The sequence below is a fragment of the Euphorbia lathyris genome, chromosome 7 (genome assembly GCF_963576675.1).
Source record: "Euphorbia lathyris chromosome 7, ddEupLath1.1, whole genome shotgun sequence".
NCBI classification, from domain to species: domain Eukaryota; kingdom Viridiplantae; phylum Streptophyta; class Magnoliopsida; order Malpighiales; family Euphorbiaceae; genus Euphorbia; species Euphorbia lathyris.
In genome coordinates, this window is record NC_088916.1 from 23,961,392 (window position 1) to 23,977,793 (window position 16,402).

The following is a 16,402-nucleotide window of genomic DNA, read 5'->3' on the forward strand; positions in this document are numbered from 1 at the left end:
CATGGCCATTTTTCCTGTGATATTTACAATAATTTTTAGGATTTTTACCAGTATTGGTGTACTCCCCCCCTTTCGGTTCGGGGTATGAAATGCTCCGTTTGTGTTGACTGTTCTCGATCCACATAAGGACTTCACTTTTAGAAGCGTTGAGAGGTGTGAAAGAGGTGACAAACGTTGATTTGTTCTTAGAACCCCTTTGCCTGCTTCTAGAGGAAGAATCCTGATGCTTGTCTTTGTCTCTATCTCGATGGTGAGATTCGCCCTTGTCCCTTTTAGGCGATGACAGTGATCCTCGGCGAATGTCATCCACCTCGATAAAGTCTTTACAACGTTCCATCAATTCGGCCATACTGGTGGGTTTCTTTCGAATTAGATCTTCCTGCAAGCTCTTACAAGTGGTGTTTCTCACAAAACATTCCACTGCTACGGAGATATCCACATCAACAATTTGTATGCACAATTGGTTAAAAGTGTCTACATACTCCCGAAGGGATTTGTTTGCCTTCTGCTTTAACTCAAAAAACTTCCCTGATTTAACCACTAGAGGAATACAGCCGGCGAATTTAGCGCAAAATTCCCTGCTCAATTGATCAAAACTGTTTATCGAGCCTGGAGGTAGAGATTAAAACCACCCATAGGCTGGACCACCTAGCGTGGTGACAAACATCTTGCAGAGCACCGGCTCGGTGGCACGATTGAGTTTAAGCAGTATTCGGTATTTTCTGACGTGAGCTTCCGGATTGTCAACACCTGTGTATATAGCGAGATTAGGTATTTCAAAAGCTCTATCTGTTTCCTCCGCCTCAATCCAAGCTGCGAAAGGCGAATCCCTATTGGCGAACGGATTATGCCTGGCATTTTCCTCATTCATACGGAGTACCAGAGCTCTAACTCTATCATCAAAATTCTCCGGATCCGCCCTTGGGCGACCCCTTCATGGAGATCTGCTTAGAGAGGAAGAAGAACTTGACCCAGATGATGGATCTGATGGCGAACGCCCTCCTCCGCTTCCGCGTCCGCCTCCTCCTCCGCTATTACCTCCTCCGCCCCCCCACCTGGGGGAGCTTGCCCACTACCCCCTCCATGGCTTCCAGATGGGATGTGACCAACAGTTCCTGGGGGTGGCGGCGGTGGTGGTCCACTCAAATGGGGTGTCTCTCTTGGCCTTTTACTCCGTCTACGACCAGTAGATGGGGGCGATCGGCCACGACGGGAGGATTTCAGTCGTCGAGGCGAAGGTGATTTAGACCGCCTACCTTTCTCCTTTCTATGTTTTTTGTGTGTTCGCCCTTCGGATCCGCCAAAGGAGAGATTTGTCCGTGGGCGCCTCGGGATTTTGGACCCACCCAGATTTAACCCAGGATCCGTAGATCCGCCCGGAAGGGTTGAATCGTTTCTTTGACTTCCTTCTGCGCCATTAGGGAATAACTCCCGATTGATGTGACGTTCTCCACCTGCTGCCGTGGTAGTTACCATAGAATCCGTGTTGTGAGCTTGGAGAAATGAAGAACTTTGGGCGCCCGGTCCAAAGTTTAATAAGGGCCAAGATGATACAGTCGATGTGGACGCCATGCTCCAATGCGGAGGAAGGGTCATAAATGACCGCAGGCGATTTCCTGTCTCGGGCCCAAACCGTTCTCCGATTGCTTGTGCACACATATTGATGAAAGCATCTGGGTTCATACTACTTTTCGACGTGCGTTGCAGGAGTAGTTGAATCTGTGCGGCCAGCACTAGATGGTGTAACTAATGGTGTTTCAATCCCTGAAGAAGGATTCTGGTCTCCAGTTGTCATAGTTTTTTAATATGAACGAAAAACCCTTTGTTCGATCAAGGATTCCACGCTCACTGCACCAATTGATAACAAGCAGGGTAATTCTGATCAACTTCCGTCCCTGTGGGGGGCGTCGTTGGGTTCGACGGAGGAAGCTCCGATGCCAAAGTCAGTAAGATGAATCAAGGGAACAAACCGAATTGACAAAGGATGTAAGAATGTGTACCTCGATAGCCTAGGGATGTAGGCTATATATAGCTAGGAAGTCGTAACCTTCAGCAACTAGAAGGTCTCCATTAATGCTCCATTAATGGCGGTTACAGGTTACCTTTAACCTGGCGGTTAGCTAATTGATAGCTCATTAATGGTCTTTATGGCCGAGTCGGCGGTTAGCCGTTACTGTGGTGAATCAGGTGAAGGAGGAGATTCGCCTCGTAGGTTCGCCAGCGGATCTCACTGAATTGGACCGTGGAGATCCGCCATCCGGTTCTCCTTGCGGCGTTCTCAAGGTGAATATCCCTTTTAGTACTTGGGATAATATCTCAATGTTATCAGTCCATGGATCGCTTGTGGAAGACTTGACTCTAAATCCTTGCAAGGTGATAGCTTAAGATTGAAATACGTATTTCTCTTACCCTATCTAATTGGAGTTGACTCGGCCAGAACAAGTAAAACGAATGTCTCGCTATATGTGACTTGACATTACCCATAGTCATAAGATTCAGTTCAAGGACGTAGTTGATAAAGGATCGAATTATACCGTAACTAATACGGAAAGGTCAACGACAGAATCAACCTGTCTTCTTATAGCTCTAGGGGAATGATTACGGACTTGCTAATCACATACTTTGTACATCATTCCGTTATGCAAAAGATTAAATATAATTCTTTGAAAATTAATTTAATAGTTGCATACGGCTAGAAGCAATAAGAACCTAATGGGTCACACATAAACTTGGAACCCAAAAGAGAGACAGATGTTAATTAATTAATGGAAGCCCAATTGAGCCCAATAAGGCCCAATTACTCAAGGGGGGCGATTTTATGCATGGTGATGCATAAATAATTAGTTTGATTTTAATTAATCCTAATTAGATTAGGATTATGAATTAAATTAATTAAAGGATAAATAAATTAGGAGTTTTAATTAGATTATATTACTCCTACTATTATCCAATAAGATTATTATCATTATCTTTTATATTTAGATATATTAATAGATAATAATTAAGAATTCTATTCCGAATTGAATTCTTATTCAATAACCTAATTCTATCTAACTAAGGATTAGATACAAGAAAGATTATAAATACCCCTTATAGGATTTTCGAAATCCAACCCTAAGAAAATAGAGAGAGAATTTCGACCCCTAGCTCGAGGACGAGATTTTCCACCGCTTCCTTCCGTTCAATTGATTTTCATCTATTTCTCTTTATCCTTGATCTTGTGTTGATTAATTAGAGACAATCTATTTTGGTTGTTTTAAACGGTTGATTCTAACTTGATCTTCCATTGTTTTGTTTTATGCTCGGGAACTCGAAGTAAGAGTTGTGGGCACTTCGTTTGCAACGGTAGATAGAACTTCTGAAAGGTATTTCTTTTATCCCTCTTTATATGAAATAACGATTAACGGATCTTGGGGTTAATGGAAATAGGTTAAAAATTTTATATTTCCACTATTATACGTTAGCCTATTTTCCTTCAAAAGTATTATGGCACAGACATTCTCGGGAGGAAGCAACCTGGGAAAGAGAAGCGGATATGAAACACCAATACCCTCATTTGTTCACTTCTTCGGGTAAGTAAAATTTCGAGGACGAAATTCTCTAAGGTGGGGAGAATTGTCACATCCATGTCCTTAATTTTTTTTATTTATTATACCCCGAACCCTAAGTTATATTATATCCGTTTTAGGATTAGTCGATTAATTGGGTGTTACGAGTATAGTTTTGAGGGTAATTACACATTTTTATAACAATTATAAGTTTAGGGTAAGTTTTAAAAAAAATTAGATCTTTAGAGGACCAAAGTGAATAATTATCCACTCAAATCAAGGCCTATATATAGGATAAATTCAGAATTATTGATCATTTTGATCAAAACACTACCTTCTACATTGTTCTTTCTCCATTTTCTCTCCTTTCTCCTCCACCTTTAACCACCACCAAAAACAGGGCAACTCCACCGTTTTGGGTGTTGCTGGAGATCTAACCGTCCAAATCACCTCAAATCTTAACTGGAGACTCTATACACATAGAAGCAACTTCTGACTGGAGGGATTTTGATTCGGAGTAGTGTACAAAGAATACGGGCTAGGCAGATTTGGGAAAGATTTAGGGTTTTAGTGGTGTTGTTCTCAAATTTAGGCTAAAGTAAGTAACTATCAACTAGTTTTGGTTTGCATGTATATATATATGTATATTGAGCTATAAATTTCATGAATTTGGCTCCTAAGGGTTTTCCTAGAAATGATTTGAGTTTGTGTTCAAGTTTGAAGAAAATGAGTTCACAATGGTAATTTTTGGACTATTTTGATTCATACCTTGATGTTGAATTGTTTTTCTTAAGAGTTTGATTATGATTTAGTTCAATTGATGTTGAAATTGGTTTCCCTAAGGGTTTAAGTGTTATTTGGGTTCAATTGATGTTGATTGAATTTCATTAAGAGTTTGAATGTTATTTTGGTTCAATTAGTGTTCAATTGGATTTGTTTAAGGGTTTTAATGTTATTTTGGTTCAATTAGTGTTCAATTGGATTTCTTTAAGGGTTTTAATGATATTTTGGTCAATTAGTGTTAAATTGGATTTCTTCAGGGGTTCAATTGCTATTTTGGTTTAGTAAATGTTGGATTTCGATTTATTGATGATTGTAGTAAAGTTTGATCCATTTGATGAGAAAATGTATAAATTAAAGTTTGGTTGGATTTTGGGTAAAGTTTATATCCATCAGGAGTAGTCCGGACGGGTGGTTTGATATTTGAAGACTATGTTCAGTGAGGAACATGGTCTATGTACACTGTCAAAAGACCTAGTCGGGTATTGGCAACGAAGTGTTGGGTAAGACCAATACGGGATTAGGTATGGTTACGGAGACATCTCGATTATGTTTGCGTGTTGTGGATTGGTTTACGAGGGGATACTCAGTGATGGATACGATGTTGAATTTGATTCGAACTTTGTTTTTTAGTAAACGTTTATATAAGAATCATTACATTTTGATTAAGTTTGATTTGAGATTATTGATTAAACTTCCGTTTTAATTCGATGTTGTTTACAAGTTAATAAGTTTAAGGTTTGGTTTGGTTAAATGTTTTCACAAATGTATACGTATAGCTATTTTACGTAAAAACTAGTTTCTATAGTTGATAGTTGCTTACTGAGATTTTTGTCTCATATTTTCAAATGTTTTAATGTTTTTAGACGAAGAAGTACGAGGTACTGAGGAAAGTGTTCGATACTAGGGTGAGGATTGGATACGGCCACAACTGTCCAAGTCGTCTTCTAGGGTATTGTATACCATTTTGTACATGTAGACATAGGTTTGCTTTGTGCTTGTGATTGTTTAGGCACCCGAGTTGCCAATTTTGAACGGATAAAGAAGTTGTGGTATGCTGATATTTTGGTCTGAATGTCCAACTATGGTGTTAATTTATGAGATTAGGCAAATTAAAAGTTAACATGTTAGAATTGGAGTAATTGGAAATTATAAATGATTTTCGACCTTTTTCAAATGTAAAAGTATATGTAGAAAATGTTTTTAAGTTCAAACATGATTTGTAATTCTTAACATTTGATTGTGAGATGTTACTTCCGACTCGTTCACGTCTGTGGTAATGTCTCACTGTCATATCCGATTCTATTTTGGATCGGGTTTGACAATCAGGGTCTCTACCTCCCCGCAAACCAGACACACCGGAGAAGCAGCCAAGTGCCGTTTCCAACGGAGCTTGTTACAGAGAATAATAAAATAATATAGTACACAAGCCCATTAAGCAATATTAAAATAATAATATAGTACACAAAAACAGTTTTATTGTTTATCTTCTTCCTCTTCTTGGCATCTTCTCCGTCTCCGTCTGTGTTAATTCTTTTTTTTTCCGGCACCTCTCGCTCAATCTTCTCTCAGCCCCCATCAGCTTCATCTCTTCCATGGCTGGAGGGGCTCCTAGCCATGGCAGACCAGGGGCGGAATCACGCTAGAAAAACCTCTATTTGGGGTTTGCTAGCGGCCGGAGGGTCGGCTGACCCTCCCCGCCCCCTCTGGCTCCGCCCTTGACTCTTCTCCACTAACCCACTTTCCACTCCACTAACTTATTTCCAACACTTCCATGAAATATGATGCTGTAACTTATATATTAGATTGGCTAATTACCCAATTGAGTCAGCATAATTGATAAATTACTAAATCGGCACAATACTTCTAATGTTTCGCATATTTTGACGAAAAAGATACAATTGGTGAGAGAATATCAAATTCCATCTAAATTAAATGGTACAATTGCTGCTCACTATATGTTAACTTGTTTAAATTGGTCGATTGAATCTCTCAACTTTTTTTTAATTGGCCTATTACTCTAATGAATTTGCTTACAATATTTTTTTAAGTAAAGGCAGGAAAATCAGGGAAAAGGGAATCGATCTCGTCCCAACTAGGTTGGCACCAGAACCGAAACCCCATCACTAACTAACCATATATTATTAAATAAATGAAAATATAAAAGAATTACAAAGAAAGAGTATATGAATGAAAAAATGAATATCAACCAAAATGAAAGGAAACAATAAACTAATAAAATCTCATATATGAAGTTTTGCTAATGTCATTAAAGACTTGCATCGAACAAAACGACGGAGGTACACTCCACCACCGATCCAACGAAACTGATGCCCCGACACGTGATAAACAATCAGTGGTCGTTTTTCCCTCACGGAAACATGAGTAATAACCACCTCACAGGTACAAATGATGTCTAAATAGAGCAGCCAATCAACCATCAAGTTCCATAGAACCTTGGTTTTCTTTTGTTTCAACAAATTCACCGTTACCAGAGAGTCTGATTCGATCCAAAGAGGGAACCAACGCTTTAATGGCGTAGATCATTGCCCATAATTCCACGTTGAGGGCGTCACATGGAGCCAATTTTAGTGCAAAACAACTCTGGGGAAAACCACGTGACGTCCTAAATATCCTGCCTCCACCTGCACTATCCAAAGTCATTTACTTGTCTGTATTTACCACATCACCTCCTAAGAGTGTATGAGTTGACGCTGTCGACCTTGAATCCTGAAGTTTCTCAAAATCGGCAAATCCCTATCCATATTCATGAACCCAGTTTTTGTGAAGTCCGTGTCCCGGATGCCCTTCCAAACAATATGCAATGTGCATGAGATGTTCATAGGCACAACATTAAATATACAATCATTTCTAGATTTCCATATAGCCCATGTCGCATGAGTTACGACGCTCCTCCACAAATGTCCGACTTGGGTGCTAAAACAAAGATCAGCAGCCCGAGTGAGAAGGTTAAGTTATTGGAGTGCCAAGAATAGTGCGAAAAGAAGACTCAACTGCTCGCCATACCGGCTAAGCAAAACGACAAGTGACAAGAAGACGATCAAGGGTTTCCGGGGCCATTTCACAAGGATTACAACGTGATGCAAAAGAGAAATCGCGAAGGTGCAGCTGATCTTGAGTTGTTAACTTTCAGTGAATTGTCTCCCAACAAATCATAGAGCGTGATGGCAGTGCGAAATCCCCCCAAATGAAATCATGCCAATAAACTTTCTGTCCGCAGTCCTGGATAGCCTCGAAAGCACTTTTGACAGTGATTTTACTGTTTCGTGAGGGAATCCAGCAACAAGTATCACCTCGGGCCGGCGAGATGGATATTTTTTGGATTTCCGATGCAATCTCCTCATTTACTGGTAAGTCAATCTAACCCGAGGCATCCCTGTACCGGCGGACAATTTCATTCCTGAGCTTGCTTACAATGATTTATTGGTATTCTAAACTTGCTTAAAGTGTATCCATTTTAAATTGTCTAAAATCTATTTTTGTTCTGTTGGTGTATTTTGAGAGGTGATCCTATTTGTCAAATAGCTGTTAGCTGATTAATTTTTTGGTTAGCTGATTTGGCTAGCTGATTGCGTAAATTTGTTTAGTAAAACTTAGCCGATTACTAATAGTTATTTATGTAAAAGGACAAATAAACATACGGTAAAACCTTTATTTGAAGTTAAAAAAAAAGCTAACCGAACCAGCTTTTTCAAAATTAGTTTTTTTTAACCCAATAAACCTTTTCAAACATCTTTTCTCTCGAAACACTCATATTACAAATTTGACTAATTAAAACTTTTAAATGGCTCAACACCAGTTTACACAAGTTTAGAAGTAAATAGAATGTTTTTAAAATATACTAGGTTGAATTAATTCGGGATATAAAAGTTAGAACTAGCTGTGTCTTTGAATGTTAGGGGGCATATTTTAGTCCATATCCCAATTAGAGGGAGAGAACAGCACTTCTCTAGTCTTCGTATACGTAGACTCTCTCACTCGAGTGACATTTCTCTTCTCGCCTCCATTGCAGGTACGCTCTCCTCTCCTCATCTCAAACCTATCTTCTGTTTTGCCAATCTCTAATTATCATTGATCCATTTGTATCTCTACTCTTATTTTGCTGATTCCATTGCAGGAATGGCCAGAAGTCTAGGTGGATTTCTGGTGCTGCTTATCGTAGCATTGGTTTCTTCTTCCATTACTGCTTCGATCTTTCAACCGATCTCTGATTCTCACCGATCTGTTGCTTTGGAGCTCTTTGCACCAATCGACGGGTCCTTTCCAAGGTTCTTAATCCCTACTCCTCGGTTGCTTGGATACTTTTTGAATCAATTAGATTAATTATGTTTTTATTTAATTGTTGTATATGGCAAGCGTTGGAACAGTTCCATGGAGAAACAGTGGTGTGCTTCGTTTGTGCATTTTGTTTGATCTGAGTTTTAAATTTGAGATGTGGATGGAAGTTTCTGTGCGTAACCTGCTTAATTTTTTTTTATGACTGCTTGCGATCTATCTCTCTCTCTGCTTTTGGTGGCTATTTATTATTGTAACTTCTACCACTTAAGTATCTGTTATACGGAAATCCTGGTTTAATGTACATGTGGGTTCTGCCTGTCTGGTTACTGGACAAGAAGAAAACTTGATCTTGTGATCTTTGTTCATACTTATAGGTGATGTTTGGTACACTGGTTACTGTTCTATAATGAAGTTTAATCTATTATCATATAATTTCTCCAGTTTGCTCTAATTCTGCCATTTTTCATTATAATAAGGAAACAATGATCTAACTAGATGATGTCATTTATCAACAGCTTAGAAGAAACATACGAGGCTCTTCGGACATTTGAGGTTCTTGGAATAGATAAAAAAGCTGAGATAAGTGGGACTGCATGTAAATCTGTACTGGAAACCCTTGGTTCCTCATCTTCAACTCTGAAGAACTCATTCCATGCATTAAAAGTCAATGGAATGCTAAAATGCGAGATCAATGAGGAAGTTCTTGAGGTATTTATTTGATTTATCTCTTACTTGGCTAGGTGTGACCTATTTATTGAATAGTTAAAGAAGAATGTTCTAGTTCGATTTCTGATCGTGGGATTTACATTCTTTTAAAGGGCATTGTTTCAAAACTTCAAGCTGCAGTCAGCAGTGCAAGTACATTGCTTGACTTCTACTATTCAATTGGCGGTTTGGCACTTATTAAGGTAAGTAATGTATTGCAATACTAATTATTATAGTTATCCTAGGGTTGAGTCGAATTAGCTGGTTGGCGAAGAAGTGATTTGATTTTGATGATTTTTATTTCTTTGTCTGCATGGGAACATGAGTTTTTTTTTTTTTCAAACATGTTACGCTAAAGGGGTAAATTTGGTAGGTTTGAGGTCATAATACCCTTAGTATAAAATATTTATTTTGAATTGCGGTCTTGTATCATTTCTTGTACTTATTATAAGCTTTTACTAAAATTCATGGTTTATTTATTGTTTTTATCTGTAGGATCAAATTTCTAGAGATGTTTATCTTGGAGATGCTGAAGGAATTTTTCGCTCAATCAAGGTTGGTATTATATGCATTATTTGTGCAGTAAGGACCATCAGGACTACTTGTGCCTCTGTGGAACTAGTTTCTGATGTGGCAAGATTTGGGTTGGGGGAAATTCTTTTTTAGGTTGGGTACATGTCCCTACTCAGTGTTCTGACCAATTGTAGGTTGCCAAATCAAGAAATGGGTTTTACATTAATAAGTGTGTTTTGATTTATAAATAATAGAGTTTTATGTGAATTGAAGTTCTTATGTTAGCATACACTAATTTATGAGAATTAACTGTATATTATGTTATATCTTTTGTCACAGTTTTTTGTTTTAACAAATTATTGCAGGCTTTGAGTCAGAGTGATGGAAGATGGCGCTACAGTTCTAGTAATCCTGAATCCAGTACTTTTGCTGCAGGTAATGAGTTAATGGTTGTTTAAAAGCCACTAATAACATAATTTTACAACCCGTTTGCCTTTTCTTTTTTTCCAACTTAGAGGGGATACGCTATTGTTGCTTTCTGATTCCCTTGTAAACTGCATAGCTATTTGAAAGTTCTTAGATCATTCCCAAAATTTGGCAAAATGTAGCTATTTGTGTGTTTGCAAATGGTGATGGACACCGATGGACAACTTCGGAAATTCCATAGTAGAAATTTACATAAAAAGTAGAAAATTGTAGGCATTATATATATCTTTCAATGAACAAATCCTTAGTGCAATACTGAAGTCAGCTCTTGGATGTGGCATGCTGACTCAATTATTTCTGATCATCTTTTCAGGTTTAGCACTTGAAGCTCTTGCCGGAGTGGTCTCGTTATCGTCATCCGAGATTGATCAGAATCTGGTAATTGGGGATGTGTTTTAGCTTTTGCTTACAGCACTTTGAACTATTGTCAAGTGTTGAAAAACTATTTCAATGTTTGTTTTGTGGAAATGAAGCCAGTTCTGGTTGCTTTACTTATCAATATCGGAGTAGTTGCGTTCAAGTGGCTTTTATGATAGTATTTTTCTTCTTGTAAATGCTATAATGCTATTTAGATTTACTTTAATGATAAATATCTTTGCAGTGAGAATAACAAATGGAGTTGTTGTTTGTAAAGTTTTTACTGTTTCGTATTACATGCTTAATGCTTTCCTATTGTGGATCTCAGTGAGACATATTCAAAGCAAAAAATGTCAGCCCATCATATTCTTTCTGAACGAGCTTTTGTTTTAGGCATCCAAATAATTTTTTTAATCTCTTCATGAACTTCTCTTCCTAAAAGATGGTTTTGGCTCTTGCTTACATAACCACCAATATATCCAATGCTAAGTATTTTCTTTTAAGATTGTCTTTTACAATTTGCATATGTTCATTCCATTTCTGATCTACCCAGTTAGAAATACTTCCATGCGAACCTTCTCATTGTTATCGCAGTCTGTAAATTTCGTTGAATTTGGTTTGTTGCTTTAGTTTGGTTGTTTTTATATGTAATGAATTTGTCTAACAATTGCTTACTGCTAGCAGATTGGTACAACTAAAAATGATATACTGAAGCTGCTTGACAGCATTGAGAAGTATGGTACGTTCATAGCTTTCTGCTACTAGATGTACCTCTGTTAATGTCTTATCTTAGAACTTGTGAATAACTGGTCGTACACCATCAAATTGCAATTTTAGAATAAACTTTTGCTGGAAAACATAAGAATATGAATTTATGTAACAACCTATTAGAGCATCAGTAGCTTGCATTGTCACTTTGAAATTGCAATTTTAGAATAATTTTTTGCTGGAAAACGAAAAAATATGAATTTATGTAACATCCTATTAGAGCTTCAGTAGCTTGCATTGTCACTTTCACACTGATGCATTAAGAGGGATGGTGGGATTGTATGATTTTGGGAATCTGTTACTCTGCTTTTCAGTAATATTCTCATTATTTATTTAGATTTTTAATACTGTTTCTAGAGCTGGAGGTTTTTTTCTTTCAATCTTGGATAAAAGAGCAAATTGGCATAGGGTGTTTAAGTTTGTGTTGTTTGGGTGGGGTTTTCTTAAATACAATATGGTATCTTGTTCAAACTTTATTCGCAGCTTTGGTTGTACCTCACTGATTTAAAAGATCCTATGATAAGACATTTGGCCTGGTTGTAATATTTTATTTAATATTATTCTGAAACATGCTTACTTAGCTTTATCTCATTGTAGATGATGGCGCATTTTACTTTGATGAGAAACTGGTTGATGCACATGAACATCATGGCCCAATTTCAACTACATCATCTGTTGTTAGAGGATTGGCAGCTTTCGCAGCTGTTGCCCCAGGAAGTTTAAATGTCAGTTACAATTAAATGCACTGGTGTTCCTTTTGACTAGTTTTCTTTGGTAAATCTATCTAATGTTTGTTTGGCTTTTCAGCTGAAAAGCAACAAAATTGTTGGTTTGGCAAAGTTTTTCCTGAGCATTGATATTCCTGGTGATGCTAAAGACTTATTTAACCAAGTAGACTCACTGGCTTTCTTGGAGAGCAATAGGCAAGTCTTTAATTGCTGTAAACACTGGTGTGATTCATTTGTTTTATGTGGGGGTATATTTTATAATTGAGCTACGATCATGGCTATATGCCTAATGGAGGGATTTTCGAAATATAAGATGTAACCAATTCCATCTAAGGAATGCAGCTTTCTGTAAAAAAAGGAAAAAAAATCAGAAACAGCAAGAATTTGGAAGATATATATATATATATATATATATATATATATATATATATTTGAAGGTTTTCCTTAAACATATACTGATATAGCTTTTATATCCTCCTGAAGCTTTTTTTTAATCCATGTTCTCAGTGTTTCTGACAAAATCTGATAGTAGCTTATTTTCTTCTTTGAAATTATGATGCTAAACTTTTTCTTCGTGGTGCAGGGTTTCCATTCCTTTGATTCTATCACCTCCAGCAACTGTTCTTTCATTGACCAAGAAGGATGCAATTAAGGTATATCTTCACCCATAATAGAAATTTTGTGCTTTGACCTTTTGATTTTATTCATTTTCATAAAGCTGTTCGTTTGGAAGAAACTTCCCAGGCCTCTCATTTTTAGAACTGAACTGGGTTCTTTCTCTTTACATGATTTCTATTTGATTAATTTAGTCTTATTAGTGATCAGTTTTCCTTATAAATACTCTGACTTGCATAGCTGAAGTTTTTATGCATGTCTTCTATATTATTATTATTATATATGCTGCACTAGTTGCTACGCAGCTCAACTATATTTGTTATTATTTATTTCCTTACAAATTTCCAGGTTAAGGTGAATACTGTGCTTGGTGCGAATGGACCTCCTCTGACAGTAAACCTTGCACAAGTTTTAAGTTCTGGTGCAAAGGGTGCATCCATAACTGAGAACCAGGTGTGTTAGTGATTCAGTTGGCAGTTGTTGGGTGTATTTTAGTTCTCATATCTTTTTTTATTTTATTTTTAACTTCTATATATTATCCTGTCAATTGGATTTATTTTCTTTCAACTATGTTGCTTTCTTGTATTTTATGGCACAGGAACTCAAGTATGACCCTGAAAGTGCAGTCTATTTCTTGGATGCTTTCCCAGAGAGTATTGATGTTGGAAGTTACATTTTTGTTTATGAGGTAGTCTTGCTCGCTTCTGATGCATACAATGCCACTTTGATCTCTTACAATACATATAATATGACCATCCTAAATTCTTTTAGGTGGTGTTTCATGATCCCGAGCATAAAAAAGTTTATGCCACGGAGAGCCAAACTCGAGTTCCAATGTTTGTCACTGGAGTTGTCAAAATTGACAATGCTGAAGTTGAAGTACTTGATAGTGATCTTGGGACTGTTGAGGTCAAAACAAAGTATGTTTATATTAGTTTGACTATGTTGACTAAGATGCTTTATGCCTGTTAGATGTTGTCTATTGGATGCTGTTCATTGTGGCCCGTGAAACATTTTCCATAGTTTCATTTTTACCGATTGTGGTTGTTTCACTCAATTCTATATGATTGTACACTTCAATATTTGTAGGCTCGATTTAACTGGAGAAAATCTTGTATCATTATCTGCAAACCATCTCCAAAAGCTGCGCCTCTCATTTCAGTTGACAACTCCTCTTGGTCACTCTTTCAAGCCACATCAGGTTTACAGATATATCTTCAACTTGTGTTGCATCAGCTTGTGTTACAATTTTGTATGGAGTTAGTTGAGAATTTCTTGTCTCTGCAGGCAATTCTTAAGTTGAGACATGAGTCCAAGGTTGAGCATGTCTTTTTGGTTGGAAACTCTGGAAAGAAGTTTGAGATAATTCTTGTAAGCTATTCTTATATCTTCTTTCTTCTGTTTTGGTCTCTTTATCTCTCTATGCAGTTTTTTAGCTCATGACTGCTGCATGAAGTAAATAATTAGTTTTGAGTTCATGAACCTCTGTCTAACAACTTATGCAACTTAACTACCAGAGTTTAAAGTTACTATTCCAAATTTACTTTGGAATCCAGACGTCTTAGGGTGTACACGATGAAAATGTCTCTTTACTTGCAGTTGAGGGCCTTAAGGCTGAAGTTTTTCTTGCTTCATATTGTATTCAAGGGCTTTTCAAATTATTTCTGTACACCACTTTGGTTACTCGATGACAAACATATTCTATTTCCGAGAAAATGACATTTTCCCCCATATTTTGCAATTTTTTCATGTAGGATTTTCTTGGATTGGTTGAGAAATTTTTTTATCTGTCGGGTAAATATGACATTCAGCTTACGGTTGGCGATGCTTCCATGGTTAGTTTCCTTTTATTACCATGGTTATTTTAATAATATTTGTGATGCCCTTGTTCAAAGTATAAACATAATACACTCACATGTGATACGACCTGCCCCATGCTGTTCATCTATTTGTGTTCTTCAGGAGAATTCGTTCTTTAAGGCCATTGGTGATGTTGACCTAGATCTACCAGAACGACCTGAGAAAGCACCACGTCCGCCAACACAGCCAGTTGAACCATACTCAAGATATGGTCCAAAAGCAGAGATAAACCACATCTTTAGGGTACCAGAAAAGCGTCCACCTCAGCAACTCTCTCTTGCATTTTTGGGTCTTACATTCCTCCCATTGATTGGATTTTTACTTGGGGTAAGTGTTATGTTAAACTTTGGAAGAAACGTTGCAACCAAGTGAGCTTTTTGGTGTTATTCCTTTTTACATGCATATGATTTTAATAGATTTGACTAAGGCTTCTAGTCATTATTGGTTAGACTTTCTATGACACGCAACTTATTTCTGCTGTCTGATATGTTCTTTAGTAAGGCCTTGTTTGATAAAGCACTTAATTGCTTAAATTAAAATGTTAAGCACTTATTTAATTTAAGTGCGTTTGATAACCATTGTTTTTCCTCCACTTAAATTAGTTAATTAAGTTAAAAACCACTTATTTTGATAAGTCAAAATATTTAACTTATCATTTTAAGTTAAACATTATCAACTCATACATTTTTAAAAATTAAATCATTCAATAAGTTCAGCACTTATAATATTCAGCACTTAAAATTCAGTACTTATTTTTTCAGCACTTAATTTTCAGTTTTATCAAACAGCACCTAAAAGTGAAATTTTCCAAAGATTGTTTAAGAAACTCTCTGAAATATCTTTTGACCTGTTCTTCCTTGAGTGCATGTGAATATTGTTCTATTGAATGATGTTCTGGGCCAAACGACCTTCTAGTCTATAACAGTATCTGCATAAACACGCATTCAACTTAGTGTGAAAGGTCAATAGTCTGATGGCAAACTTTTGAGAATTGGAGTTTCAAGGCTCTAGTGTGTATTAAACTTTCCTTCTTTTGTGAATTTAATATTAACACTTCTTTTTTACTCCAGCTATTACGTTTAGGGGTGAACCTGAAGAACTTCCCTTCTTCAGCAGTACCTGCCATATTTGCTGGCCTCTTCCATTTTGGAATTGCAGCAGTTCTTTTGCTCTATGTGCTTTTCTGGGTGAAGGTCAGTTTTCAACTTGCTTAATCTATATACTTGTTGGATAGCGCACAGTTGATTTGTGTACTTGGATGTGCGCTATCTTCCTGTCAAGTTCTACCCAACTCATTTTATAATCTTGCTGCATTATTTTTCATAAGATGGCATTCAATTAATCTCCATTTCTGAGCAGGAGATTCAATTACTCTTGACCTAGTTGTATTGACATTATATAATGTTGTTTGTGGGCACAGTTGGATCTTTTCACAACACTGAAAATGGTTGGTTTTTTGGGAGTTTTCCTGATGTTCGTTGGACACAGAAACCTCTCCCACCTTGCTTCAACATCATCCAAGTTGAAATCTGCATGAAGCTCATTAAAATAACGTTACAGTTTCAGAAGCTTAGCTAGGAAAGGAGGAGAAATCTTCCACCGGTTGAAATCATTATTAGACATTTTAACTCAATTTTGTAGGCAGGCTTGCTTGAATTACGTACTCTCTGCTAAGGTTTTTAGTATACATTTGTTGATAAAAGAGAAAATATATTTATATTTATGCACTTCAACTTTCTTATC

The 16,402-nt window shown here is 37.0% G+C and overlaps 1 protein-coding gene across 1 annotated transcript; it reads left to right on the top strand.

The window, feature by feature from the left end:
* The first annotated feature begins 8,230 nt into the window (after positions 1 to 8,230).
* Positions 8,231 to 16,402, top strand: LOC136235516 (dolichyl-diphosphooligosaccharide--protein glycosyltransferase subunit 2). Its single transcript, XM_066025228.1, has 20 exons — positions 8,231 to 8,361; positions 8,467 to 8,617; positions 9,143 to 9,335; positions 9,446 to 9,535; positions 9,828 to 9,887; positions 10,211 to 10,280; positions 10,645 to 10,709; positions 11,373 to 11,427; positions 12,054 to 12,181; positions 12,264 to 12,379; positions 12,768 to 12,837; positions 13,148 to 13,252; positions 13,398 to 13,487; positions 13,571 to 13,719; positions 13,889 to 14,000; positions 14,087 to 14,170; positions 14,554 to 14,634; positions 14,762 to 14,986; positions 15,730 to 15,852; positions 16,080 to 16,402. Exons 2-20 carry the CDS (start codon positions 8,469 to 8,471, stop codon positions 16,194 to 16,196), a joined length of 2,082 nt encoding a protein of 693 aa, XP_065881300.1. The 5' UTR covers positions 8,231 to 8,361; positions 8,467 to 8,468; the 3' UTR covers positions 16,197 to 16,402.